This window comes from Gamsiella multidivaricata (assembly GCF_025024155.1).
Source record: "Gamsiella multidivaricata strain RSA 2152 chromosome Unknown BC939scaffold_64, whole genome shotgun sequence".
NCBI lineage: Eukaryota > Fungi > Mortierellomycota > Mortierellomycetes > Mortierellales > Mortierellaceae > Gamsiella > Gamsiella multidivaricata.
The window spans coordinates 127,642-154,866 of NW_026251772.1; the positions used below are offsets into that span (position 1 = coordinate 127,642).

Here is a 27,225-nt window from a genome sequence, read left to right on the forward strand (position 1 = left end):
TGCGGTCCTATTTACAGAGAAGAATATGGACAGATCTGTTAATAAGGTGCAAAAAGGTGGAGTTGAAGATGGCGATCAGGCGTCGTGATGTGTAAAAATAAAAGAAGAGAGCCGTTGACTTGGCCGAAACCCTTCTCGCGAACATAAAGACGAGCACAAGGAACCACCTATTCTTGTCTCTGATGGCTCTCTTCTTCAGGAACCCATAAACCAAAAGAAGACAGAAAGACAAATAGAGCCCTCCACGGTGTTCCTGCATCCGGTTCCTGTATATATGCAAGGTTGCTTCTATAGCCTTCGTCACTCGCACTACCATGTGTCTTTCATTTACAAGCAGGTCATGCGACATACATGTAAGTCCGTTAACATATGTAAACAACATCAGAAAGGCTGTCTTGTCATTAAAGTGCTCACTCTCGTAGTGCTTATATCCAATTTCCCCAACAATGGCTACGGCCATGTCTTCCTCTCTCATTTCAATCAACTCAAACCGGGAGAGGTGCAACAGTGCGCACATGCCATCGGCATGGTGATGATAACCATGGTTGCACGAATTTATCTTATCCCCCCTCGCTAGACCACATCTTTGCATCTGCGTCTACAAATGCATTTCACAACTCAGGTTGCACGCCTTCTTGGCCACCAACGTGGCACTACCAAGCACACTTTAGCAATTGCGTAAAAGTACAGACCATGACAGCAACACAGCAAAGAAAACACGCTAGGGATCATAATTTACCCTAGAAATCTCATCGCGGTCATGCCCCAGTCGAATTAGCGCCTCAACTACCTCGAGATGGCCATGTCGGGTGGCCATCATTAAAGGTGTGTATCCGGACGAGGGCTCGGCCTCGCACAGCTCCTCAGTGCTTTCGAATTTAGATGCGATCCTGCTGACCAGCTCGACATTGCCTTCAGCGCATGCGGACATCAGACGTTGGGATTTTTGCTCAATCATGATGCTTGTTTCAGTTTTTTGTAGTGTTCGGTGCTGGATGCTGTATGCTGGATGCTGTGTGAGCAGGAAAGGGCGGATGAAAGGTGAAGTAATTGAGAATTAGGCGACAAAGAAGAGTTGTGTGCAAGGATGAAACTGGTGCTAATAAAAGGGGACGTGAAAGGAAAGGCAATGCTTTGAAGATGGAGTGCCAATGATACTGATAGGGGGTATATTGGTAGAATTCAGGCACAAGCGAAATTAGAGTAACGTGTGATATAAGAGATGTAGTCGTATTGAAACAGATTCTTTGCAGGTGTGAGGTCGTAAGAAAGATATTAGGCGTGAGAATGCAGTACAGAGATGTGTAGAGAAATACAGAATGGACAAAACGGAAGTGAAAAAGCAATGAAGAGTAAAAGGAATGAAGGAATGAAGGAATGAAGGAATGAAGGAATGAAGGAATGAAGGAATGAGGGGATGAATGAAGAAATGAATGAACTCGAAAAAACCGAGCAGTCGGCATGGTTTTAAGCGAATGTTTTTTTTGGCGGGAGAGACGGAAACTGCAAGGGCTCTGAAGGTGTTATAAAAAAAAAACCTCTTTTTTTTTTGGCTTTAATATAACTTTGAGCATCGCATCACATCACACGAAACAAATACTCTAATATTATTTTCAGATGAGGCACCATCCTCCACAACGAATACCACCATTTGCCGCAAGTATCTCAATTGGGGAATTAAAGTAAAAGAACAAAGCCCAAGTTAACAATGAGCAAAGTTGCTCCTTCCAAATTCAGGTCGTACTCATCGTAGCCAGTCAACCCTGCTCTGCCTTTGCTGATTATTATGATTTGTTTTATTCTCTCATTTGTTTTGTGTTGTTGTCAATCTCACTCCAAAACCGCGCGACAACCAATGAAAGATATATTGCGTTGTGTCGTCTTGTGCTGTCCTGTGGCAACGCTCCCTACCGCCGCTGTGCCTGGTAGAGTCCAGTGTAGTATCCTGAAAAGTACCATGCCATGATCAAATTACTCAGCGAATCATCGTCCATTCCTGAGACCGATAACTGTCCTGGCAACGGGGGTAGAGGAAACGGCATCGTCGGTGGTGGCGGATAATGTCGTCCAGCTGGGACGGGTCCTGATCCTGGTCCGAAAGGCATCGGTGCAACACCAACTCCCCATGGTGAGGTTGCACCTGATGGACCTGGTATTGCGAAACCTCCATGTGCTGCTGCTCCAAAGGGTATATGGGGTGGATACCCTGCGTAGTATCCATGTTGAGATGCATGGTGGGGAAACATCGGCATAGCGCTAGATCCGAAGGGTGCAGATTGTGGAGCAGGTCCTGAACTAGATCCAGCAGGCGGTCTATTTTTGGCATGAGCACTAGATTTGGATGTTGTCGCGTTTGGCGTGGATGACTGTGCTCTACTGCTCCTAGGGGCTCCATACTCCAGTCCCTGCTGCTCTTGTTTTCCATCTCCTGTTTTGGCTGCCTGTGTCGCTTCGTATGAAGGGTCATAGTAGTAGCCCAGTTGTTGATAGTATGCTATCGTCGCGGCATCAACAGGGAGATAAGCAGAAAGTGTGGCCGCTTCGGCTGTAGGGGTCTCAGCTTTGGCTTTGGTCCGTTGGGTGCTGTTAGATGCGCTAGTACTGGTGCTGATATTGCTTCTCTTAGCGCCCTCTACCTGGCGACTTTTGTGATGATTGAAGTTGGGTTTGTCCGCCTTTCTAAAGCTCGGTTTCCGCTCTGTAACAGCGTCTCGTGTGGACGTCCCATTCGACTGTGTCTGGCCGTTTGATGACTCCTGTTCCGATTTGGTCTCTGCAGAATCTTCCTGTAGCATGTCCTTCTCTGCTGTTACTGGGATGCCGTTGCGGGCATTAGTTGGGCCACCGTTACCGAGCTTCATGCGTTTAAACGGCGACACAGATGGTGTTTCTAACTGCTCTGCCTTGTTCTTGCTCTTTGCCTGAGTTGATGATCTATTAGTGTAGATGTATAATATTAGAATAGATCAAGTACCAGGTTCTTTAAATATACAACAGTAAGGCAAATTACTTACGATTCTATCTTCTCTCTTGCGCCGGTCTTGCTATGATATTGCTAGAAACGGTACCAAGCCGTGTGTTAGTGCGTGGTGTTCATCCTCACTCACGATATTTAGAACAATGGACAGAGCGTTTTACCTCGTACTGCCTTACAGCCGCATCCCATGCTTCGATCAGCGCACTGTCGTCCCAAACTTCTGTGTGCGACTATTCACAGTTGTTTACGTGGAAGATGGATCAAATTAATATCGAGAGTTCCTAACGCTGCAGAGTACCCTTCAACATGCGCTTTGAGAAAGAAAGACGTACCAGTTCAACTTCCTCTCCTATTTGAACGTCGTTGCCATCCTCGTCTTCAGTCTCGTTTTCATTGTCCTGTTCCTCATACTCCTCACCTTCACCGTCTTCATTGTAGTATTCTCCTCCCCCGTTCGCATCCCACTCGAGTTGATTCTGGTCTTCCTCTGCCATTATGAATGTCTCTCGCGTCGCTGTCGATTCGGTCTGTTGTGTAAATTAGTTTCTTGAGACTACTGAAAGAAACGTTAGCATTGGCTCTGTGCAACCAAATGGGCACAGCAGGTAAGCCACTGCTGCATTGAAAAATAACAACATGGCAAGGCCAACACGCACCTCGAGCGAACAAGACATCGTTCCCAGAGTCCCTTGCTTCATCACATAAAGTCATCATGGTATGCTAGCATGCCTCAAGTCTACTTTATTGCTGACTGGTTCTATATGTCATTGATAATTCTTCAGGACCTTATTTAACGGCCGTTATATCTCTCGGAATACCTCTCCCCGACAGGGAAAGTCAAGTAAAGACAAGCGCGATGTGTATTATCGTCTGGCCAAAGAGCAGGGCTGGAGAGCTCGTAGTGCTTTCAAATTGATGCAAATCGATGAGGAATTCAACCTTCTGGAAGGTAATGCAGCGCCGTGTCGACAAAAACTTCGTAGAGGTCTGGATATTTGAAAATGGATACTGAATTTGGTTACTGTTTCTTTCATATCTCTCACAGGCGTAACCAAAGCAGTAGATCTCTGTGCTGCCCCTGGAAGTTGGTCTCAAGTTCTCAGCAAGAAACTTGTGTATGTGGACGCTTTTTGATATTGTTAGGATATTGCAACGGGCCCGGATTATTGTACAACAGTTGACGATAATAGCTGTATCCATTGCCACATATGATAGGGAGAATCAAAAAGAGGGAGATGAAGCAAAAATCGTGGCTGTGGATCTGCAGGCAATGGTGGGTTTCTAAGAGTGCTTCTCATTGGATCCGGCGGATGTCAAGTGGGTCACGATTTGTCGCATGCTGACTTCACATCGTATTCTCTCTTCGTCAAACCCGCTAGGCGCCTTTGCCAGGAGTGATTCAGTTGCAGGGCGATATCACAAAGCAATCGACTGCGGATCAAATTGTTTCATTCTTCGACGGCGAGAAGGCCGATATTGTCATTTGCGATGGTGCACCAGATGGTAAGACGATATGGGATATAGGTGTAGCAGTCTCTAACTTTCTTTCAGCATAAATTGAGCGACATCTGACTTGGATTCTCTCTTTCTGCGTAGTGACCGGACTTCACGACATGGATGAATACATTCAAGCGCAACTGTTGTTGGCAGCACTCAATATCACAACGCACGTTCTTCGACCTGGTGGATCCTTTGTGGCTAAGATCTTCAGAGGCAAGGACATCACATTGCTGTACACGCAACTCAAGGTCTTTTTCCCAAAGGTCACCTGCAGTAAACCTCGCAGCTCAAGGAACTCCAGTATCGGTAAGAGATCGGCCCTTTTAATTTTTGTTGCGGAAACAGGGATTTATGAGTGCATATTAAATCCGTGTTAACGTCTTTCTGCGCCGGTATTCTTTTAGAGGCGTTCATCGTATGTCAGGACTATACCCCACCAAAAGATTATGTGCCGAACATGGGCGACCCTTTACTGGATCTTGGTAAGTACTTATGCGAATTGCTATCACATATTATCGAGCGGAAGCAAGATTTAGGAGCTGACATTGCCACTCCCTTTTACTCCATAGCCCCAACTGATGCCCAGGGCCGCTCCAATAGGACAATTGTGCCCTTCATTGCCTGCGGGGACCTCAGGTAAGCGGAGCTGATGTCAATATGGCTGTATTTAACCTTTTCACATTCATATTTAACATCTTCTGGTGCTTTTGCATTTTTTTAGTGGTTTCGACTCGGATATGACTTATGCACTGCCCGACACAGGAAGTGAGGACTATAAAGTGCTGGCACCGGTGCAGATGCCCATCACAGCTCCTTATCTTAGTGCTATGGAGAAGAAGCGCAAAGGATTCTTCAACGAACAAATGTCAAAAAAGTAAAATAGGCACATCAATGTCAACTTCTGATCATTCACATGCAGACACTGAAATAATACATTGTCCATTCACGGGTTTCAGATAGAAGGAAGATAATGTGTGGGCGAACGAGAATTCTGTTTATATTATGAGAGTCGTGTGGTATATGTACAGTTACAATAAAAGAAACGGAGCTATGCTGTAGTTAAAAAAAAAAAAAAAAAGACGAATGCTTGGGAGCTGTGTATATGGATGTGTACGAGTACGGCGTGTGCAGATAAGTTATGGATTTTAAATAGCGTTGGAGTAGGTCCTGCCCTCCTTCTTTCCGATCCGGATATATCGCTCTTCGTCGTTCCTGGTCTGGATGAGGATCACGGCGCTGACAAAGACAAAGACGTTCACGATGGTGAAGCCAAAGAGCGAGGTGAACAACTTCCTGAGGTACAAGTCTGCAAAAGTCGACACCTTTTCTTGGCATCCGTCGAACCCCGATGGCACGGTCGCACATTGACCCGAAAGAACCACGTTTTGGTTATCGAGATAGCCACAGCATTGACCATAGCCCGTCAAAGTTGACTATTTGATTAAAAAAGCATAGCAAGAGATTGTTGTTTAGATTGCAAGTTTGTGTAATATATATGTTGCCGAGTAAGAGCGGATATATTTCCTTACCATGTCCTGGAAAGCAATCTTGAGCGAGTCGGACCAGGTCAACCATTGAGTCTGGAACAGACTACGCATGCGCAGGGTCTTGAACCAGATGACGCCTCCCAATCCTAGTTCTACAAAAATGACCGTGATCAGGAGCACGACATATGCAATCAGGAAGTCCTTGCGCTTGATGGGAGCGATACCGCCGACATAGCCGATCAGAGCCGTGCCAGCGACGATACCACCGATGACTGCACCAGCTATTTTTAACAAACAAACATGCAGGGAGATGCGAATACAAGATGCGATCAGTATGGAGTACAGTAGACCAATTGCCAGCTGGGGGAAGTATCTATCTGCAGTGTGTTCCTGCAGTGTGTGCAGGATGGGTTGAAGACCGATAGTGAGAGTGTAGACTAGACTATCTGTGCTGTGGAACAGATGGATGGATGATTGAGAGCCATAGTGCTCTCCGATGAAGGAATATAGGTGGGCACGGAATATCTGTCCCACCCGGTAGAAAGTAAATAAATATGCTCTCTGTCAGACGGAAGACTGCATGGTGCGACCGCCAGACAATTAAAACCGCGTGTGAGGGAGGAGGATAGGAAGATAGATAGCATAGGTACAGATGAATCGGTCAATATGAAAAAGGGATAGGGTAGTGGGATGGATAAAAATGGACCAATCGGCCCTTGATTTGGTGTTTCAGACAAATTAAATGGTGTTCAGACACTGAAAGATGACTGGACAGACCACTCAGGAACCATCAGCAGTGAAAAAGAGTGAAAAGTGAAAAGGAGTGAAAAGTGAAAAAGGGTGAGTGAAATGTGGAGAATGAAAGCGTACCTTCTTCGATGCTTCGCGAGATCACTGCTTCTCTAGGTGCACCAACACTAGATTGTGAAAGCCAGACCTTGGCCAAGACCAGTGCCCCAACGCCCGTTAGCATGTAGATGGTGACGAAGAAGAGGAAGTAGTATTGTTGTTTTCTAAGATTGGCCATTTTCACTCTATATGAGGATGAGAGCGTGTGTGTGTTTGTGTGTATTGTATCTGCTATGTATGTTATGCGTCGAGCTAGAAGTGATTGAAGGGATTCGAATGAGATGAAGTGCGATGAGATGAGATTCAAGGCAGTGGTGAATGCAATATAGGATGAGGAACTTCCTTCCCTCCCTATCTGGGACATCTAGTATTTATAGGAAAAAAATCAATAGAGAGGTGCGCCCAGACAAGTAAGTCTATGAAGCTGCAACTGAACCTTACACACGGAAAAAAAGGACCAACGAGAGAGAGCAAAGAGATCTCCCAATATCTGTCCCCTGTTTGGGCCGGGTGCAATTTATTGCATTTTCGATTCCAGAAGCCTACCATATATACAATACAAACACTCTCACAATTATACCTTCCAGAACACCAAATGACAAAGGAAAATAAATACAATGAGAAAGAGATTATTACAAAGAAAAGCATACATTTTCATTTAAATGTCTAATCGACAACATATACTCGACTCTTGCCAGACTACGCTTGTAGTGTTTTTTTTTGTCCAGGTGGATCGATACAAGCATCAGAACGCGGAGGAAATTGTCCATCGCTTCAGTACAAAGAAAAGATACCATCAGCACCGCGCATTTTCTTTCTTTCTGTGATTGCTCCGTGGGAGAGGGAACGAAGGAAAGAAAGGGAAACAAACATCAAAGGGGCGATAAAGAAAGCGACGACAATAATCCTTTTACCCTTTTGGCTCCCGTACTTCGTACCACTCCTCCACTCCCATACCGCCAAAAGAAACTAATTTATCCAAACGAACACCAGCCCACGTTTTGTCGACGCCTCTTCCCCATTCATTCTTCTCTCTAGTAACCCACACAATTGGATTGGGTTTTGCAATTTTTTTTTTATTTCTTGAACCCAATCCCTACCCCCCTGCCACTTTTACAATATGGCTCGAAACTAATTGCAGTATCATCTGACCGCAACAACTCATCAAATGCGGATATCCGTACCAGCAATTGGTGTATGCAGTATACAAATACCCTAAGACCATAGAATATGAATATGCGATGCAAGAGCATAAGTATTTAGTCGTGTAACATTCTGTTTCGATCATTTTTTCGATTGAAAACAGGAACTCAGTTCAAGAATGGGGCTAGCCTGCAATGGCAGCAAGGTAGCAGAGCAGGCATAGGCAAAAGCACACGTACGCTGAGTGAGCGACACCAAAAAGAAAAAAAAAAGCTTGGAATTGTAAAGGACATCTTTTATTTGCTTCCGCTCTCGACAGTTCCTCAAGGCAAAGATAATAAACGAAAAGTCCAGCACTCTCAGACTCATCCAAGAACGGGTAGTCGACTATCCTGAGAAAGCATTTCTTTTGCTTATTGCTGAGCGGGGCGGCCGCGGCCCAAGCCAGAGCGGAACTCGGGCTTGTAGTCACCTGAGGCACCCTCCTTCTTCTCACCGTCATCACGACGACGGTAGTCCTCGCGGTCACCACGGGGGCGGTAAGCACCCTCAGGACGCTCTATTGGATATTCAAGAGAAAAAAACAACGTTGTTAACATCTGGTCGTCCAGTATAATCTCCATGGAATAAAGACACAAGAGATCTGGCGTCAATCATTTGTATATCTCCCCCTCTGGCAACAATCCCTAGTCGCACTACTGGATTTTGGCTGATGGCAGTCCTTAAATTGTAATTGCTGCTCCCGCTTTGTCGAGTATGCATTGCCATAAAAAGATTGATCACCAAATGGTCGTATATCGTTCTTCAAAGTGTAGTGCGGTAAATGGTTCTTGACTAAATAATCTCTTGCAGCACAGAGGTCTGCGACCTGTCCGGCGCAAGTTTACTGTCGTTTCTCCGTGCTGGTCTCCTTGTAGTTGAACAATATTATCCTGTTTGACTGCACGCCATATATATGCTGCTCTATTCCCGTGTCGATTGTTGAATCCTGGACATATGGAAAGACACCAAAGATCAAAGGAAAATCAAGTCAGAGCATTACCAGCGCGACGGGGAGCCGAGGGACGAGCGGTCTTCTTGAAGGTGGCGGGGAAGATCTCGGAAGGCAAGTGAAGGTACTCGCGCAAGTACTCAATACCGGCATCGGTCAGAGTGTAGTAGTAGTACTGCCACGAGAACTGAGTCTTGACGTACTGCTTGGAGTCCAAGGACTGGAGAGCCTTGATGACCTGCAGGTTGGGAACATCAATCTCGTCGTGCTTGGGAGCGTTGAAGTCCTTCTTGGCGACCAAGACACCATCTGTTTTGGTTGATTGTGTCGAATCGCCGTTGTAAAAACAAAAGAACGTGCAGATCCAGAACACAGTTGTCGTTACCGAGTTAAAAGTTGTTTTGATTGAATGGTTGTATCCGGTGTTGTCGATAGCGTGAGGTGTAAGGAGTCGGTGCAAGGCGTGAGAAACGAGAGATCTGTTAGCAAGCTCGAACGCACCAGAATCAAAACTTCATGAAGATTCAGTCCGGCATAGTAACGCCTCCAATCCCAGTGTCTCTTTTCTTTGTTGCGCACCTTTGAAGAGGGCCTCGTAGATAAGCTTGCGGTTCTGCTTGGGGATAAGCATGCTGTATTATCTGGTGATGCAAAGGTGTGAAAAAGCAACAAAACAATTAGGACAAACAGCCCTCTTTGTACTGATCAGATGACGGTGTAGCCATGATGTTGTCGTCTGCATCGCCATGTCTTGCTAATTATTGTTTTGATGCTCTCCGATTCCTGACGAGAGGCGCCAGCATGATGTTGAGTTCATCCCAGATCTCTGTTCTGAGTCTCGATTGTCTCATGCCCCATCCTGAAGGTCTCTTTAAGCGTGAGTAATACATAGACGTAGGGCCATAGTTTCTAGATGGATGTCAACCAATGGTGCTTTCTGTCGATACATAGACCGATGGATAATGTCGCTGTTGATCGCATCCAGCATCCGTTGTCCAAGGTGTCCCTTGATGCGCAGTCACCGGCCCAGTGCCTTCAAAAGTTCCACTCAAAAATGCGCACCTGTAGAAAAGAGAGCGAGACAAGTGGCCCACAGACAGGCTCCGAATATGAATCGCATCGCACACAGGCCAATATACCCTTAATTAATGCCACATACCGAGCACTCTAGTATGAGTACCAGCTTCCTTTCAATCGCTGCATCGCTTCACTGCACCTCTTTTTCCACTCCACAGATCACTTTACACAACAACTTCACACCCAATGTTCCGACTCCTTCCTCTCCGCTCCAGAGCCCTTACCACAGCCATCGCAGCTTCGACAAGGAGAACGCTTTTGACTGCTGCAGCTGCAGCTCCCAGAAAGACTCTCGGCATCAACTCCGCAGCATGGTCTCTCGCACAGCGTCAACTCCCCTCCAGGGCTATCAGGGCAAACATGTCAGCCGCTCAGCAAGGTAATCCACATTCTTTTAAAGCACTTTAACCGTCTCGGTCGAATCGAGGAAGCAACAGGGAGCGTATCTACACAGCCGGTGTTTCATTTCTTACAGGAGAAACCTTTAGGAACCCATGACTGACAGCTGCCATGGCTTGATAATATATCCACTACCATTATACCATTAGTTCGAACTATGTTTATCCAGACCGACATTACACCGAACCAGGATTCTCTCAAATTTATCCCAGGAGTCGCTGTCATGCCCGATGCCTCGACAGCCGAGTTCCTAGATGCCCGTAACGCCATGGGTTCGCCTCTTGCTAAGAAATTGTTCCAGATCGACGGCGTCCGAGGCGTGTTCTTTGGCCCCGATTTTGTAACTATCACAAAGGACCAGGATGCGATTTGGCAATTGATGAAGCCCGACATCTATTCGGCGATCATGGACTTCTTTGCTTCGGGTCAGCCCATTATCTCCGAAGGCGCCGATGGCGAGAATGCAGCGCACAACGACACTATGATTCATGAGGATGACAGCGAGACCGTCCAGATGATCAAGGAGTTACTCGATACCCGCATCCGCCCATCGATCCAGGACGACGGTGGAGATATCGAGTACCGTGGGTTCGAGGATGGTATCGTCAAGCTGAAGCTTAAGGGCGCTTGCCGAACCTGCGACAGCTCCACAGTGACTCTGAAGAACGGTATCGAGAACATGTTGATGCACTATGTTCCTGAGGTTACGGCTGTGGAGCAGGTTTTTGACGCCGAAGAGGAGGTTGCCCAGCTCGAGTTTGAGAAGCTGGAGAGACGCCTTATGAATCAGTAAAATGTTATTTCCTTCGGCATTGTACTTCTTTGCCTTTTACTATATTTGCCCTTCCACCTCTCATTGTATTGTACCCGCATATGCATGCATTAAAATCGCATTGATTACAAAAAACACCCTTTTTTGCTGCGCCTTGGTTTTTACACCTGATGCACATACACCCCTCTTTTTATTGGCATTTTGCTTTGTGTTCCTGATCTACGCATAAGTTCCTTGTTCGATGTTTTGATTGAAGGATTCTTTGCCCATGTTCAGGAATGGCTTGCTTGGGCATAATCCGCCGCAGCTGATTATCCCACGTATGCCCTCAAACAGTGTCATCTATGCGATAGTGTGGAGAAGACACGTAAGAAATGGGCATGCATCACTGGTTGATGAATACAAGACCACCGACAATAACAATATATCATACCGTGGAATGCCCATGCAGTGTGCTTGGGATTTGCCCTGGCGGTTTTGACGTATGTGGCATTGTCTGGGGGCCGCTCCTTGCTAGTACAACTGGACAACATGGACTGGAGAGACAGACATATGGATGCTACTGTCTGTACGGGGCTCCAATGGTTGTACAGAACGTCCAGACAGATGTGGCCATTGCTGTAGATCTATCAAAATAAACAAGCGCAAATCAGCCCACCATTTAACTGATTTGTATAGAGAGAACGCAGTGCCAATAAAATGCCTGGCGAGTCCCATATACTTGTCCGAAATGCTCTTACATGTGGGTGAATGGGCACATTATCGCCGACAAAGAGTACCTGAGGAGATTCTAGAGGGTAGTTCGGCCCAAAGTTGAACTGGAATCACAAGAGAACAAGAGGATGAAGCACAAAGTCAAATATGGTTCTGCTTCCTTCCTCTAACACTGATGCACATAATGAAATCATTCAGCAGACTCTTCTTCGCGCCCCGAACATAATGGCGCAGCCTGCTCTGAAGCTCCTTTTGCGGCAGGACATAATCACTCACCTCAAGCTGGAACTTCTCTCCCTGGGATAGAAGGAGTATGGGTTACATGTGATCCATAGCGCAAGCAAAGGGGAATAGTTGAATGGGTCAATGGTAATGCGCGAAAGTGAATGCGCGGCGTATTTAGGTCGTGAAGTGCAGCATGATAGGCAAAAGTGGTAGTGTGAACAGTGACAAGGTACCTCGTAAAGGGTTCCTGGAGCCCCTGCAAGACCCAATTTCCAACTAGGCGAGTTTGAATATGATATAGACAAAGAGAGCAAGTGAGTCCAACAACCGAGCGGTGCAGCAGATTGTAGGGGCAAGTGCGATTTCATACTGTGAGGAAGACATACACCTTGAAGTCGTTTGCGTCAATGATATCGACTCCTGCTGGTGGGTTCATCGCCAGGTCTAATCAAAAGAGAGGAACAAGGCGGCATGCGAGTTGAGTTGGATGTACATGAGGTACGCGCTGCAGTAAAGATAGTAAACGAGAGAAGTGGGAGCGGTGTTAAGCTTACCTTTGAGCTCCTTTGCAAGACGACGGGCAAACATCGGTTTTGCCATGTTGTGTACGCTATGTTATGTTGTTTTGAGAGCCTTTTTGTTGATCTGTCGAGTATGTCCCGAGTTGAAGGAAGGAAGGAAGGAGGGAATGAGCTAGCCTGGTGGAGAGAAGGGATGCGAAGGTGGAGAAAGTCGATTGGATCGAATGGATAAGTCAAGACAAGGGTGCTTCTCATTGCAGGCGTGTGACTTGCTTCTTTTTCATCTCTCTTCGCCCACACAGGCTGAGCATGTCAAGGCCCTCGGTTGGATCGCCGCGAGAACGATCGATCTTCACCTTCATGATACTGATATTCATAAGGACAATAGCTGTACTACTGATCGACAACAAATCCTCCTGCAAGACAAAATATGATCGAACAATATCGCCGAGGCATCTGACCCCACACCGATCTGCAGACTCGATCTCCAGCTCGGCTGCTTTTTCATGCAGTACCGATAGACCGCCGAAAAAAATGTGCCTTGAAGGAAAGTTTTGAAAGGGGTCCAGCCAGGACTACTTGGGGAATAAATTTTTGGTTGTCCTCTTCTTTATTCTTGCCTTTTTATTTTTGTGCATCCAACCGTCTCATTCATCCCAAAAACCTTGGTTCAAAAATAAACTAGAAACCAGGAACTAACTCTAGAAAGCAGCTTGTTCACAACAGTCGGCGACCGTGGAACACAGCCATTCAAGATTACGCGCAATGAATCAATCATCAGAGGCCAATGGCGAAGGCAGTAGCAGCAACAGGAACGCTGCAAACGGCAATCATGGCAAGGAGAGCTCTAACGACAAGGACAGCAACAACGATGCTTCTCAGGAAAACACAGGAAAGACACAGCAGCAATTGGACGAAGAGGCCGCTGCCGAGGCAAAGAAGAAGAGGGCTGGCCCTAAGAGAAGAAAAGTGACTCACGGTAATTTTCATATTTGGCAATTCGACGCTGTGCTCACCGGTCTTTATCATTTTACTTCATGGCATAAATGGGATACTGGCGCACTTTTCACAGACCAGGACTTAAACCTGAAACGCGAGACATATCGGTCTTTATTCGATACCATGCTCCATTGGACCATACATGCTGCCCTAACACCACAGAATTTTATTTTCTTTCTGAATTGATAGCGTGTGTCTACTGCCGGCGATCCCACATGACCTGCGACGATGGTAACGAAGCAAGGGGGGTTTTTTTTGTCTTATCTGAGAGATACCGTATCAAGAAAAAGGTCTGGATTGCCATTGATGCGTATTCAATTGCCGAACCAAATAGGTCGGCCATGTCAGCGTTGTATTAAGCGAAACATTGGACATATGTGCCATGATGAACCGAAACCCTCGGTCGCTGGGTCAGCAACGGCTCAGCAATCCACCAGCGCCAGTTCTAGCAATGCAGGGACCCCAGCACCTACGGGCGGAACATCTCGATCTCCAGAAGGTATATCCCACGTCGTACTTATCTCTTTTGGATTGGCGGCGGCATAATGTATTTCAAAAGGATTGGACGCTAATATATGCTCCCTTTGTTTTATTCATTTATTTATTTGGACCGCAACCACATGGGAACATCAGCACGAAGGACCTCGCAGCAGGCACAAGGAGGGCAGCAATTCAACCAGCAGCATCAACTTACCCAGGGATTACAGCAGCAGCAGCAGCAGCAGCAGCAGTTGCAGAACAGCAATCTCAACAACATGCAACTTTACGGATTCAACAACCAACTTGCAGCGCTTCCTGTAACACCCTTGACGTTCGCCAGTGAGCACATGGGAAACGAGTTCACTGTTATCAGGTATGTTGTGTCATTGGCAGCTCTACTACATGGAAAGACTTTATGTATGAAAACTGAACGTTGCTGACCATATCCCCTTTCAATCCTGACAGCGACTTCTTAAGGAGCTTGGGAGGTGACAACCAGAATATCATCCAAGATGCGGGGATCCCTGTCAACACCACAGAAAAGTTCTTCTTGACGGCTGCTGACCCCAGCGATGGAACGAATGAGGACCGTCTAACTCAAGTGATTAATGCAAAGTTCGAAGCTGGATTCTTGAAGCCATACAACTACGTCAATGGATACACGCGCCTACAGATATACATGGATAGCAAGTAAGCAACGTTTTGATTGCAGAGTTCTGTCAGCATGGTTTTTGCCAACGACTGCTGACAATCGACATATTTCTGTCTTCGTGTTTTTTCTTTTACAGTATGTCCAATATCAGCCGACAGAGGATATTAAACGTCATGGGGACATTTCGACCAGCATTTCGAACGGTTGCTCAGACTTTGACAGATATTGATCTGGTGCTGGTTGAAGAGGCGTTCGAGCGGCTATTGCTTGTAAGTGCTTGTCCAATTGTACGCTTGATCCTGACTCCAACAAAGCGTTTACCGCAGCAACTGACCCGTAGGCCGTTGTATTTGTAGGACTACGATCGAGTTTTCAGTTCCATGGGCATCCCAGCATGTCTCTGGAGACGTACAGGAGAGATCTATAAAGGAAACAAGGAATTTGCGTCACTTGTGAACGTGCCGCTCGAGATGCTTCGTGAAGGACGCCTGTGTATATATGAATTGATGGCTGAAGAATCCGCTGTCAACTATTGGGAGGTAACACGCAAACTTTGTTCTCCATATCTAGACGTAACTAATGCGGCCACTAACGTCTCGTAATACATTTTGCTTTTATGTTACTAGAAATACGGGAACATCGCATTCGATGCGGGACAGAAGGCGGTCTTGACATCTTGTTTACTTAAAAATCCGGATCCTGAGAGCCAAAATGTCATTTCATGCTGCTTCTCATTTACGATCAGAAGAGACAAGTACAATATCCCGACGGTCATCGTAGGCAACTTCTTGCCAGTGTCTCTGGGATAGCATGGAACGCAACGACAAATTAATAGCAGCTTAGTATGCAGTGCAGCCCCTTGTCTGAAAACGTATGCTCGTTAACAGCCAAATACAGAGCTTGTATCCTCTATCTTTATTGGATGTGTAATATGGCAGCAGATCGGTCACCACAATGTTCTGCACAGCGGACAACTCGAAGAGTTTGATGTCCTAAACCACTTGTACAGACATGATGCATGGAATCGGTGCTTGCACGTCTTGCACGTCTTGTTGGGCAGCGACCGATCCTGCAGCGACACAATTGAGTAACAGATCGTGCAGTCCTCCACGCCCTCAAAGTGCAATCCAACGTTCCTTCTGAACAATGACAAGGCATCGATCAACGAGCCGTTCTGTGCAGCAATAACGCCTGCCACTGCCAACAACCACGCCCTCCATCGCGCCTCCTTCACGCCCACACGTTGTAAACCCTCGACTTCGACCTGGCGCAGGGGAAAATTAGCCGGTAGTCGAATCACAATCTCCATCGTCGCCTCGTCAATCTGGAACGATGCCGTCACCTCGGACGTAGCCTTTGAGGTCTTGATCTGGAGCTCGTTCAAATCGTCCGACACGCCTGATAACGCTGCCGCTGCTGCTGCTTGGCCTCCCTGCTTTGATGCCTGCTGAGCCTTGACGAGCGAGTTCAGTTCCCGAGTGATCAATAATGGTGAAAAGTACTTTTCGGTCAACGACTCGACTGCGATGCTCAATTGTCGAAGCTTGCACTCGGTCCACCAAATGCGGACCAAACTAGGCGCGTTTGCCAAGCAGGTGTAATAGAGATGTCCTGCCAGCAGAGGGAAACCAATCTCGGGGGAGGATAGATCAAAGCCGGCAACCTGGTACTCCGTAATATCCCAGCGACTTATATCAAATGGCTCGGCAGACTTGGCCTCATTCGAAGACAAAGAGACGTTCTGGTTACTGGAGGAACTTGAATCACCCACTAATGACGAAGCAGAATGAATGCCAAGAAGGTGGAACAGATAGGGCAGGAGCTCATTCATGGTTGAAGATGTCCTTAGCTGCTCAACCAGGAGCGACTTGACCGTATATGTCTATGATGAAGGAATAAAATAAAAAGGCAAGAAGGCATTAGTAGCCACACAACTATATCAACAAGAAAACCAATGACAATCAAGTGTTTCCGGATACCCACAGTGTTCTCAAAGATGATAAAGGCAAGCTTCCATGCCAAGAGATATCCAAGCACAGTGTGCGAGATCATCTTTTCAGACTTGGCCGCAACTCCTGCGCCGACACCATACTCCTCATCCTCCTCGTCATGATTCTGGCCAGTGAAGAGAAGCGAGAACTCCTTCTTCAAATCCGTATCATCGTCCGCATCCACATTGACATCCATGGCCGGGAATCCCTTCGGAGGGTTAGAGATGATGTTCCAGAGTGAAGCTGGGAACTTGGGTTCTGTCATCTTGTCCTCTGAGCCAGAGCTCTGGTAGTCGCTGGATCCCTCTCCTTCTGTCAGATCCATGGTCAGGTTAGTTGGGGCTTTAATCTCCATTTGAATAGACAGCGCCTGGACTTGTTCGATCAGCATGGTCTGCAACTGCTTGTAGGCTAGCATCTGCAGAGCTGTCAAGGGCTCTATCAACAAGCGACATTGTTCCGTAACAGATCCGTGAGACAGAACAAGAGTGTCCGGAGCGTGTTCACATACTCGCGACAGAGCTTCCAAGTACCGGCGAATAGGGCGGTCCATTCTCAGCGAGACCGCCTCAGGCTTTGACTCCTCACGCCCGATGAGACGCATAGTCGAAACCAAGATCCCTTCGCTGTGCTCCTCCCATGCATTCAGGATATCGTCTTCCTCCTGTGCGAGCTCAATGAGGCTCGCTGCCAAGCGACTAGTCCTCTCTAGCACAAGTGTAATGAACGGGCTCGATTCCGCTTCTCCAAGTCCAGTATATGCCGAATAAATGTATCCGAACATCATTTCCCAATGAGCTCCTGGAAGCTCCTGCACTTGATAGGCGAGGGAACCCATCAGCTTGAAAATCAGCGAATGTATGAGAAGTTCGTCCTGGTTGTCGAAACTCCGCAAGGCATCTGCATCCGAAATCCACTTGCGAATTGACTGAAGCAGGTTCATAGCTCGAAGCTGAGGCAGGTTAATATCCGATTCGCCCTCGTTTGAAGATCCCAATGCAGCGGCCAGAAGTGTTAAACGGCGTGCTGTCTCCGCATGCTGAATTGACACTTCGCTCGGCTTTGTGGGTGCGGTGACCCAATGGTTGAGCAGATTCGTAAATTCGCTGGTATTCTCAAGCCTTTTTCGCAGCGCTCTCACTAGGCCAGTGCAAACGGACAACGGAACTAGTACATAGAGAAAGGGCGCCACAAAACGTTAACATCCGGGATATTACCAAGTAAACAAAATATCGGCGGACAATGCAACACTTGGTACTTACTACTTTCGCTCTTCAGTATCTGGCACCATCCCCTGGCATTAGTAGGAGAAATATCTGTTGAATCAGACTGCGCCAGTGCCTGTACAACGTCTGCCAGGATACGCTCGTGGTATCCATCTTGTTCGTTAATGGCCTCCAGCGCAAAACATACGGCACTGCATCCAGAATCCCCCTCGTCATCGTCATCATCGTCAGGCTTGGAGGCGCTTCGGGCGTTATTGGTCAAAGCCTCAACAATCTGTGCCTCCCAACTTTCCTCCAATGCCAGTGTAATCCAGCTTGTAACCATCGCCCCTAGCTCGCGCAGCAGCGTCCTGAAAACAACAGCATTCGCGTCCGCGTGAAGATTGGGCGAGTAAAAGATACCGGCATCTGAGGATGGTCTCTGGAATGCATCAAGACATCCTTGCCTGACCTTCAACAACTCGGATAAAATCCAGGTCATCTTTTCAGGATAGGACAAAAAGAGAGAAACATTGACATCCTCCTTCTTCAAAATCTCCAATGTGAATAGCGCTAGTCGACCGTAAGCCGAAAGCCCAAAGCTATCATACCGCGCGGTAGAAGAAGATTCCTTCACATTCATGGCCCTCGAGGGCTTCTCTGCATAAAACGCCTCGACAACAGGATCCACGATAGCCAATGATGGATGGGGTCCGCTGCTTGACAGCATCTTATAGAGTGAGTCCCAATGGTCCCTGTCAAAGAAAAAGGCACTGAGCAGCTTAAATCTGTCCGACAAGTCAGTCAAATTGAGCAGATCGGCCAGCTTCAATGCTTCGTTGGCAAGGTCTTCAGGACTACATGTGAAGCACAAAATAAATGCGTTAGCCAAAAGGAGAGAGAAATATTTGCAGCGAAGCGATCCACGAGACAAACAAATCATACCTTGTGAAGCGGTACAAATCTTGAATGTTTTCCTGGATATGCTCTGTCAGGCACTCACGTAGTAGGAAGCGAACATCCTCGTATTCCTCAGACAATCTCTGTAGCTCACTCAAGTTCCTCTGGGCCTCTTCGCTCAAGTATTCCTCCGATAGCAAACTGAGGTCGAACATTGCGATGATAATTTGCTTCAAAGGTCCCTCTTCGCCGTTCTGGATCGAAAGCATGGTGATATCCCTCAACGACTCAAGGGTGATCGCAAAAATCGAAGCTACCTCCACATTTCTCTCAGTGTCGCGACCAGCTCTAGCATCTGGGAGAAACAAGTCCAACCGCTGCGAGAGTGTATCAATGATGTCAAGTCTCAGTCGCTCAGAAACCGCTGACTTTGAGCACAGCACGCTCGCAGTCAGCTTCTCTCCGGATACAGATCCCTTGTATTGTTGGTCAGTCACGACATTCGTCACAAAGCTATTGATTCTCTCGAGCATCATGTCAAATGAAGGAGGGGTAGCCATAGTGCGATGAATCATGCCTTGTAAAATGATCCTCTGTCGTTCCTGACCGCACTCCCCCTCTGTTTCTTTAAGAACCTTGTCCATAACACGCTTCCAGACTTCAATTGCAATTTCCTGCTCCTTTACATTGCCTAGATATCCTGCAAAGAGGTCCAAGAGGTGTGGCAAGGACTCGCCACTTTCAGCGACCACGTCGTTGGATGATGATTTGTCCTCGGAGGTCAGCAGCATATCGGCGAACTGGACGTTGAAAAAGTCATGCATGGCCTTTTGACTGGTAGAATTGGTGAAGACAGTCACCTCAAACTGAATCGCCAAAGAGGAAAGAAGTTGTGATGGGCCGAACGCTTGAGCTATACGATGAAGCATACAGAAAACATATAAAAATGTATTAGAATCCAAGCGCAAGAAAGGTAAAGCACGCCATATTACAAAGGATACACTTACTTTCTGAGCACTGTTTGGCGACGATCTGAACGAGTTGCTCGACAGCCTTTTCGACAAGTTCGCTGGTCGATTCGTCAACTCTTTCACGGGCGAGGGCCGAAATTTCACCCAACAGCATGATAGCCCGTCTGCCGCACTTCACGTAGCCATCCGAAGGTCCCACCGAGACGACCTCGCCCATGGCCTCCGTAATTGGCTGCCACAGATAGGAAACGGCACGCTCGCGGACAGAAGGAATGTTGAGCAGGCGAACCAAATGTACGCCTATCTTTTTGGCAATGCCTTGCTCGTCCTGAGCCAGCTTGGCCGCCGTTTTACTGTCGTCGATCAATGTCAAGTATGTCTTCACTAGGTTTACGAATGCTGTGAAAACGGCATCCTGTCCTGGCTTTGTTGACTCCAACTTCCTACATTCGGTCAGGAAAATATCGGTTAGGTGGAAGCGCCACCGACTTCAGTATCACTGAGAACAAATACCGATCAAATTCCACTCACCCAAATCGCACGGCAAAGTAGACCATGCACTCGATATAAGCCTCCAGGAATACCGCTGTCGATGAGGGCTCCTTGTCAATGTTGGGGCTTTCGAGCCCCTTCCAGAAGTTTTCGAAGAAGTCCCTAACGAATGGGAAACCAGAGCCGTTCTTTCCCAAGACAGAGTCATCGCCCCAGCTTGCGACGAGAGGAAGTACGCTGCGGTATGTGACTGTCGCAGATCCATAACCAGCTGCCCGCAAGAATCCGGAAAAGAGCGACATGGTCGGCTTCTTGTGCACAGTAATTGTCCACGATTCAGGAAACGCTTTTGTAAAAACAAGAAGAGCGTCCCAGAGGTCTCCATGAGTAGTCGAGTCCTTGTCAGAGAAGGCTGAAGGAAAGAAATGATTGCTGACGGTACTCAGCCTCTCTTTGATCAATCCAGGTGCTTTGGATGTGATGGTTCTCAACATGCTGTAGCTCGCTCTCCTGACCAATGCATTGGAATGTCCAAAGAATTGCCACAACTTGGGCTCGTCCAACAATTGTCCAATATCACCGGCACCCTTTTCTAAGGACTCGGATGACAGTGTTTCTGGTTTCCAAAAAAAAAATTAAAAAAAAGGTTTCGGTCAGCACTGAAGTCGCAATGTAACTAAAAAGAACATAATCAAGTCCACTTACCAATAATATATCCGATGGTATAGATGGAGCTGGAGGCCACTCTGGCATAGCGCGTGTCCATTTCCTCTTTAGTGTTGAACCGTGGATCACTGAGGGTTTCCGGTGTTTTGTTGAGAAGGATCTCTGAGATGTAATATATCATATCCTGAAGACAAAACGAGACAACCTGCTCGCGTTTGTTGTCCGGGAATGCACTCTAATTTGAGAACAGTTACAGTCCAAAGGAGATCAATACGCTGAAAAAAATGCGCACACTGAGGCCTGCGCTTGCTGCTGGGATCAGTCCTACCTTGAACGCCTCGTTCGCTACACGAGCAACATCTCGCGTGGGATCAAAAAATGTGCCAATCCATGCTCCAACTACATCCTTTAAATATGGTGCCAATTTCTTCTTGACACGCTTAACGAGTAGTGAATGGACATTGTTGGTCAAAAGTCGCACTCGTCGATCCACATCAGTTGTGAGTTTGATATACACCTTGATCCAGGGTCCGATGGCCTCCTGACAGGATTCTGATCCTGACTCGCCATCCTCTGGCTGAGACTTAGCCCACTTTTCCAGATCTTCAAGCGCCTTGACTTTGGTAGTCGTATCGCGCTTGGACATGAGGCGCTTAATGATCATTGAGAGCTCTCCATTCCTTATCACACTGACGACCTCGGAGTCGAGTCCACCAAAGGCTGGAGAAGAGGGAAATGCAGGGCTAGGAGACCCAGATCTGATTGGGGTCGTGCTCCGGGGAGCCGTTGAGGCGACATAGGTTGAGGAGGCCGAAAAGGCTGGGGTGGCGAATTGAGCAAATCCTCCGAGCGACGACATCGGAAGCGTTGAACCCGTCGTGCTGGCGCTTGCCAACTCTGCAGCGCGACTATAGCAAGATAAACCTGTCAGTTTAGCTACCACTGTTGTGATATATCACCCATCGCACGGACTTAAAATAGAGAGAAGTGAGTGTGTTGGCTTACCTGCTGCTGGCGGCCTTCACGTTTCCCTTGACGCGAGGCGTGGTTTTGGGTGGCATTAGGTTATGGCGTAAGGGCAGAGAATGAGAGCAAACAAGAATGAGAGAAAGAGAAGAAGCTGCTGGGCGATCTTGTCGGGAATGAGAGGAGTATATATGGGCCGTGAACAAGCACAGGAAATAGAAAGAAGGGTCCTTTGAAATAAGGACGAAAGCTGATCGCCCAATGGAGTTCTTGGAGAGACGAACACGTACAACCTGCCGCAGGCAACTGCTGCTGCGTGGACTGGTTTTTTTTTTTGTAGATGTCAAGCCACTGCTAATGTTGGCATTTTTTTTTTTTTTTTATCCACCAAGGACCGTTGAACAGGTCAAGGACAACTGATCAACTTTTAGCAAGTCGCTCATCACATTCATACCAAACAATGTCGCGACCAGAGCACCAGGCACCACCAGAAATCGTAAGCACAGCAATAACTCGTTCTCATCAACTGCATATCGACTCTGAGTTTCATTCAATTGGTGCGCTCGACACTCGACTGGCCGCCTGAGCTCTTACCGTTATCATGTCTGTGTATTGACTGAATGGCTCATAGGTCTATGGAGGAGAGGAGGCTGCGAAATATACCGGAAAGTATGTGCTATCGCATCTCTTTTTTTTCATCGCTGTTAAGCCCACGCAGGATCGCATAGCAATATGATCTGGTAGCTAACAGTCTCCCTTGCGTGGACTACATAGCTCCCGCATCGCAGCGATCCAGGCAGAGATGGCAAGTCGTGCTGTCGAACTGTTGAACCTGCCAGAGGGTTATTCTGGATACATTCTCGACGTCGGCTGTGGATCAGGACTCAGCGGAGAGGTTCTGGACGAGGAAGGCCATGTCTGGGTTGGATTTGATATTGCGCCTGCCATGTTGGAGGTTGCTCTAGACCAGGAGGCGACTGGCGATCTTTTTCTTCAGGATGCCGGGCAGGGAATGGCGTTCCGTCCTGGCACCTTTGACGGCTGTATCTCCATCTCTGTGCTGCAGTGGTTGTGCAATGCGGACAAGACTTCTCACCACCCCAAGGCTCGCTTGACTCGCTTTTTCTCGACGCTCTACTCTTCTCTGAGGCGTGGTGCTCGTGCCATTTTCCAGTTCTACCCTGAGAACGATGACCAGGTCCAATTGATCATGGGATGTGCTGTCCGCTGTGGCTTCGAAGGAGGATTGGTGGTTGACTACCCTAACTCGAAGAAGGCAAAGAAGTTCTATCTGTGCTTGTTTGCGGGTCAGGAGATCAATGGCATCAAGCAACAGCTCCCTGCTGCATTGGGAGAGGACGAGGAAGGGGAGCCTGAGGAGACCGGCGTTCAATATACCTCGAAGAAGTAAGCTATTTGTTAACCCTTCGACATAGCCGCAGGGAATGGTTGCAGCTTAAAGTTAACCGCAGGATATTAACAGCAGCATTTTATTTTGCCATTATTCTTTTTACAGAAGAAACGATTCTCGCATGCGATCCAGCAAACGCAAGCCTCTTAAGGACAAGAACTGGGTCTTGAAGAAAAAGGGACAGTTGCGTGCAAGAGGAGACAAGACAGCGAGCGATTCCAAATTTACTGCCCGCAAGCGTCGTCCAAAGTTCTAAGTCATGAACAGCGGTCGGTAGTCCCCCTTCATTTTTGCTGCATCAATCGCTCCCTAATGCTTCATATCGCATTCCCCCCGCACGCACTCATCATGTAATTTTATCACACATAAACCATAAACGAAGGCATTCTGCATCTCTACGATGCTTGTAAACCAGACATATAGTGCTGAAGGCTCCAATAGCGGGAGACTTATATTATGCATTAAGCATAGAAGGATATATGTGAGCGGCATGGTAGTGACATTCGGGAAGCAGCGTTTTCCTGAAGGTTGTTATGAGGGGCATTATCGAAGTGTTATTGAAAGATTAGCTCATTAAATCATATCAGAACGTAAAGCGAGATCACGGAGAACTTCAAAACCGGCAGTCGTCAGGGTAACGCCTGGGACCGTCCAAAGAATTCGTGCTCCAGATTTACGGGCAATGGTGCGAAGAAGTCCTGACGCGGTATTAGTCTTGGTATTGCTGCAATTGACGATCTTGTTCACTTCGTTATCATTACACGGCGACGATGTTGTCGCAGGTGGCATAGAAATAGATAATAAATTATTTGGCTTGTATGTTTGTGATAATGGGGATGTCGTTGTTATGACTGGAAGGGCCTGGATATTCGACTGCAGTAGATTGAGCGGCTGCACTGGGCCTGTAAGTACCGGCTTCGAGACGTGCTGGAGACCGATCATACTGCGATGTTTAAGGGGACCAGTCGTAGTGAGAGTGGCGTGCTGAGTTTGCTGCCACGGTAGTCCTGCCATTACCTGGCTGATCATGGTAGATGTGCTAGACATGGATGCCTTGAACTGCGCAGGCATAAATGGCGGGTATCGGAGGGTGTACGTTCCTGTCGATACCATGGTCGAAAAGGCAGATGGAAGTGTCTTTGGCGGCGAGAGTGGTGACAGGGGCGAGGTCGACATTGGCTGCTTGCGGAGGGCTGTGGCAAGGTTTGTAACCCGCATCGACGCAGCATTACCAGAAGACGGCGGCTTTGCTCTGGGGGACACGAGTGGATCCCATAGTACGACACGCGCAGTTGAAGCTGCTTCGCAGACGGCGGATGATACGATGACCGCACTCGCAACGCACAACATATACGCGTTCGGCGTCAGCTCTGTATATACAGTTGAACTACTTTGCCGTCCTATGACCGACCAGTATTCTCGGAATGCCCCCCAGCTATACTGTCGATTGTCTTCTGTGGATGAATGTAATCTATTTCCGCCAGCTTCGGATGACACTTTTGGCCGCGCCAACATTTTGAGCTGCTCATAGGTTGCAAAGTATAGCATCGTGTAAGGAAGGAACGAGGTAAACGATTTGCTGTATCCTGACCACACCCTTGAGGCACCCCCCGTCTGGCAAAGCTGTCGCGCCAGTTGACATGCATCTCTGAAGGTCAAGGGCACCTGACCTACACCTGGATGCGCTGCAAAGTTCTGTATTCTGTTCATTGGTGTCCAAATAACCGCTGCTGAAGCCTTGGCCATCATTCCGCTGAGCAGGTGGGTTTCGCAATGATGAATGTGGAGCGAATTCAGGTCGATAGAGTGAGCCAAGCTGCTGATGGCATGCTTAGTCGCATCATAAGTCGAGAGGAAGACCGCAAGCGCCGGTACTTGAAAGGCGAGTGCAAAGGAGACTCCTTTGTAAAGACCACGATACATAGAAATCGTGTCGCCTGAGAGGTGCTTTAGCGGAAATTTGCTTGCATGCCGTAGTCGTTCATGCCTTTTCTGTTGATGGCGCAGTTCTTGTCGAATATTCACTAGAAGATACTCCAATCGTGGAATCAAGCCGTGGGGACCAACTTTGACGCTTTGGATCGATAATTTGACGTTGTCCACTGCGTTGATTGAACATGCTACAGATGCGTTAGCGGCATAGAATAAATGATGCGTGGCACAGCATTTCGTGTGGTGGTACAAACGAAGCATTTGTTGTGTCGATGTTCTCTGTGCTCGTCGCAAACGTACTTACAGGGGTGGACAAGGAGCCGCGCGCAGAATGCAGCAGCAGCCGAGGACTTGAGATTGATTGAGGTGTTGCTGGGCATGACGCCAGGCTGTGGCTCGCATTGGTTGAATGCCCCTACACACTCTCTCTCCCTGATAAGTTGTCGAAGCTTTGAGCGCTCCAATACGATGGTTGCCAATGTGCCAAAAGTGTGCGATCTGTCCTAGAGTATTAAGAAAGAAAATGGTGATGAGGGTTGTGGGCGCGGTAGTAGAATAAACAAGGCCAGAATGAGAAGAGTTTGAGTATGATAGCAATTAATGAGCCCCCCCCCATCTTGAAGCAAGAGGCGAAAGAATGTGTGCGTTGGGCTGTGAATTCAAGAAGAGGAAACTAAATAGTTGAATAGGAGCGAGCTCATCCGTAGAGGCCTTGCTGGTGGCAAGGACAGGATTAAAAGACGAGTTGCGAACAAGAAGTTGATGTTGATGCCGGCCGGAAATAGGAGACGTGAGAGCCTTCCTTTGTTCAGCAGAATGAGTTGATTAGTCTCTCTCTCTCTCTCTCTCTCTCTCTCTATACCACCCCTTCAACAGACAAGTGAGGAATGAAAATAAAAAGAAAGATTTGTAAAAAAGGATAGGAGTACAAACGAAATAAGGATATCCACCGACTCTGTAGGCGAGAGCAGATCTGTCGCAAGGGATCTTCTGTGGAAAACTCTGCAAGACCAAGGGCATAGCATTCGTACCCATAGTTAGGCAGCAAGCGGAAGAGGGAGGAGTGAAAAGCCTTCTCGGCTAGGTGGAGGTAGAGGAATCAATGTCGACAAGGGGAGCCATGTGGACCTACAGACCTGCAGCAGAAATGGCCAAGGCAAAAGCACGCGGCATGGTCTGTGCGCGGACAGGAGTTGACTTAACAAGTTGGTGGCAAATGCCCAACAGACCTCAGCGACAGTACAGAAGCAGGTGGAGAAAGAAAGCGATGGTCTAGACCAGTAGCATGCCGCCCCATTTAAAGGAGGGATGTCCTTCTATGGCGTTCGGCCCTTGATTCATGCTTTCCAGTTTCCACACTGCAATTCGTATATCTTCTTAATCTACTTGCTCCATCTGTCCTTCTTCACTCCTCTGCTGCGTCCCAGCCCGCATGCACCGGAATCAGCCCATACACCAAAGATGGTAGGCACGAATAAGTATCCATGACACTCCGTCATCTCACTTCAAGGCATCAAGTACAAGGGCAGAGCGTCTGTACAAGCGAATCAAGATTTGCTTTTTTTTGTTTTTTTGTTATTGTTATTATCGCAGTAGTAGTAGTAGTAGTAGTAGTAGTAGTGGTGGTAGTAGAGGAAAGCCCTGAACGCGCCATGGCTCATGAGCCATAAGAGCTCGATCCCGGTGAAAAGCATGCATCCTTCGGTTCACATGCCGGCCACTCTATGCAATATAAAATATAAGTGCTCACAGCATGGATTTCGTAATGTGTCTCCTCCAGCGCATGCTCAAACGGCTTCGATGTATATGCGGTATATCAACTAAAGCCAAGGAGATGCTGACATTACAAAGGAAGCACATGGTGCTGTTAAGGATATCTTTATCATGTCCTGAGAGTGCACATGG

General features: G+C 47.5%; 12 protein-coding genes across 12 annotated transcripts; 5 read left to right on the forward strand and 7 right to left on the reverse strand.

Annotated features, from left to right (window-relative positions):
• Nucleotides 1–668: 668 nt before the first annotated feature.
• BC939DRAFT_270145 (uncharacterized protein) lies at nucleotides 669–1,504 on the reverse strand. The gene has a single exon (XM_051551125.1). The coding sequence runs from the start codon at nucleotides 1,461–1,463 to the stop codon at nucleotides 969–971; it is 495 nt and encodes a 164-aa protein (XP_051409071.1). The 5' UTR covers nucleotides 1,464–1,504; the 3' UTR covers nucleotides 669–968.
• Nucleotides 1,505–1,793: 289 nt separating this feature from the next.
• BC939DRAFT_531488 (uncharacterized protein) lies at nucleotides 1,794–3,644 on the reverse strand. Its single transcript, XM_051561613.1, has 4 exons — nucleotides 3,310–3,644; nucleotides 3,139–3,207; nucleotides 3,015–3,055; nucleotides 1,794–2,934 (listed from the first exon to the last, which is right to left on the reverse strand). The coding sequence occupies exons 1-4, from the start codon at nucleotides 3,469–3,471 to the stop codon at nucleotides 1,908–1,910; spliced, it is 1,299 nt and encodes a 432-aa protein (XP_051409072.1). The 5' UTR covers nucleotides 3,472–3,644; the 3' UTR covers nucleotides 1,794–1,907.
• On the forward strand, nucleotides 3,645–5,450 carry BC939DRAFT_460930 (FtsJ-like methyltransferase-domain-containing protein). The gene is made up of 9 exons (XM_051556945.1): nucleotides 3,645–3,692; nucleotides 3,809–3,926; nucleotides 4,023–4,092; nucleotides 4,193–4,250; nucleotides 4,357–4,480; nucleotides 4,574–4,783; nucleotides 4,882–4,959; nucleotides 5,047–5,113; nucleotides 5,199–5,450. Exons 1-9 carry the CDS (start codon nucleotides 3,690–3,692, stop codon nucleotides 5,353–5,355), a joined length of 885 nt encoding a protein of 294 aa, XP_051409073.1. The 5' UTR covers nucleotides 3,645–3,689; the 3' UTR covers nucleotides 5,356–5,450.
• Nucleotides 5,451–7,217, reverse strand: BC939DRAFT_460935 (uncharacterized protein). The gene is made up of 3 exons (XM_051556946.1): nucleotides 6,835–7,217; nucleotides 6,007–6,245; nucleotides 5,451–5,910 (listed from the first exon to the last, which is right to left on the reverse strand). The coding sequence occupies exons 1-3, from the start codon at nucleotides 7,175–7,177 to the stop codon at nucleotides 5,623–5,625; spliced, it is 870 nt and encodes a 289-aa protein (XP_051409074.1). The 5' UTR covers nucleotides 7,178–7,217; the 3' UTR covers nucleotides 5,451–5,622.
• Nucleotides 7,218–8,230: 1,013 nt separating this feature from the next.
• BC939DRAFT_460939 (Plectin/S10 domain-containing protein) lies at nucleotides 8,231–9,593 on the reverse strand. Its single transcript, XM_051556947.1, has 3 exons — nucleotides 9,527–9,593; nucleotides 8,999–9,256; nucleotides 8,231–8,515 (listed from the first exon to the last, which is right to left on the reverse strand). Exons 1-3 carry the CDS (start codon nucleotides 9,576–9,578, stop codon nucleotides 8,370–8,372), a joined length of 456 nt encoding a protein of 151 aa, XP_051409075.1. The 5' UTR covers nucleotides 9,579–9,593; the 3' UTR covers nucleotides 8,231–8,369.
• Nucleotides 9,594–10,085: 492 nt separating this feature from the next.
• On the forward strand, nucleotides 10,086–11,332 carry BC939DRAFT_460942 (scaffold protein Nfu/NifU N terminal-domain-containing protein). The gene is made up of 2 exons (XM_051556948.1): nucleotides 10,086–10,403; nucleotides 10,573–11,332. Exons 1-2 carry the CDS (start codon nucleotides 10,211–10,213, stop codon nucleotides 11,214–11,216), a joined length of 837 nt encoding a protein of 278 aa, XP_051409076.1. The 5' UTR covers nucleotides 10,086–10,210; the 3' UTR covers nucleotides 11,217–11,332.
• Nucleotides 11,333–11,345: 13 nt separating this feature from the next.
• BC939DRAFT_270403 (ubiquitin-conjugating enzyme/RWD-like protein) lies at nucleotides 11,346–13,166 on the reverse strand. Its single transcript, XM_051551126.1, has 8 exons — nucleotides 13,012–13,166; nucleotides 12,689–12,832; nucleotides 12,521–12,578; nucleotides 12,368–12,410; nucleotides 12,186–12,206; nucleotides 11,936–12,013; nucleotides 11,629–11,821; nucleotides 11,346–11,537 (listed from the first exon to the last, which is right to left on the reverse strand). Exons 2-8 carry the CDS (start codon nucleotides 12,732–12,734, stop codon nucleotides 11,524–11,526), a joined length of 453 nt encoding a protein of 150 aa, XP_051409077.1. The 5' UTR covers nucleotides 12,735–12,832; nucleotides 13,012–13,166; the 3' UTR covers nucleotides 11,346–11,523.
• Nucleotides 12,898–13,645, forward strand: BC939DRAFT_270411 (uncharacterized protein). Its single transcript, XM_051551127.1, has 2 exons — nucleotides 12,898–13,206; nucleotides 13,341–13,645. Exons 1-2 carry the CDS (start codon nucleotides 12,965–12,967, stop codon nucleotides 13,456–13,458), a joined length of 360 nt encoding a protein of 119 aa, XP_051409078.1. The 5' UTR covers nucleotides 12,898–12,964; the 3' UTR covers nucleotides 13,459–13,645.
• Nucleotide 13,646: 1 nt separating this feature from the next.
• BC939DRAFT_270412 (uncharacterized protein) lies at nucleotides 13,647–15,664 on the forward strand. Its single transcript, XM_051551128.1, has 7 exons — nucleotides 13,647–13,885; nucleotides 13,989–14,153; nucleotides 14,288–14,507; nucleotides 14,600–14,824; nucleotides 14,923–15,055; nucleotides 15,143–15,325; nucleotides 15,413–15,664. The coding sequence occupies exons 1-7, from the start codon at nucleotides 13,702–13,704 to the stop codon at nucleotides 15,593–15,595; spliced, it is 1,293 nt and encodes a 430-aa protein (XP_051409079.1). The 5' UTR covers nucleotides 13,647–13,701; the 3' UTR covers nucleotides 15,596–15,664.
• Nucleotides 15,665–15,684: 20 nt separating this feature from the next.
• On the reverse strand, nucleotides 15,685–22,261 carry BC939DRAFT_460957 (uncharacterized protein). The gene is made up of 9 exons (XM_051556949.1): nucleotides 22,017–22,261; nucleotides 21,340–21,919; nucleotides 21,051–21,246; nucleotides 20,385–20,961; nucleotides 19,890–20,296; nucleotides 18,928–19,795; nucleotides 18,040–18,839; nucleotides 16,770–17,944; nucleotides 15,685–16,668 (listed from the first exon to the last, which is right to left on the reverse strand). The coding sequence occupies exons 1-9, from the start codon at nucleotides 22,070–22,072 to the stop codon at nucleotides 15,733–15,735; spliced, it is 5,595 nt and encodes a 1,864-aa protein (XP_051409080.1). The 5' UTR covers nucleotides 22,073–22,261; the 3' UTR covers nucleotides 15,685–15,732.
• Nucleotides 22,262–22,373: 112 nt separating this feature from the next.
• On the forward strand, nucleotides 22,374–23,804 carry BC939DRAFT_460958 (S-adenosyl-L-methionine-dependent methyltransferase). The gene is made up of 4 exons (XM_051556950.1): nucleotides 22,374–22,473; nucleotides 22,609–22,646; nucleotides 22,752–23,384; nucleotides 23,494–23,804. Exons 1-4 carry the CDS (start codon nucleotides 22,438–22,440, stop codon nucleotides 23,642–23,644), a joined length of 858 nt encoding a protein of 285 aa, XP_051409081.1. The 5' UTR covers nucleotides 22,374–22,437; the 3' UTR covers nucleotides 23,645–23,804.
• A 157-nt stretch (nucleotides 23,805–23,961) lies between these two features.
• On the reverse strand, nucleotides 23,962–25,700 carry BC939DRAFT_531497 (mitochondrial carrier domain-containing protein; the record flags this gene model as incomplete). Its single annotated transcript, XM_051561614.1, has 2 exons — nucleotides 23,962–25,490; nucleotides 25,625–25,700. 2 exons carry the CDS (start codon nucleotides 25,698–25,700, stop codon nucleotides 23,962–23,964), a joined length of 1,605 nt encoding a protein of 534 aa, XP_051409082.1.
• Between the last annotated feature and the right edge of the window lie 1,525 nt (nucleotides 25,701–27,225).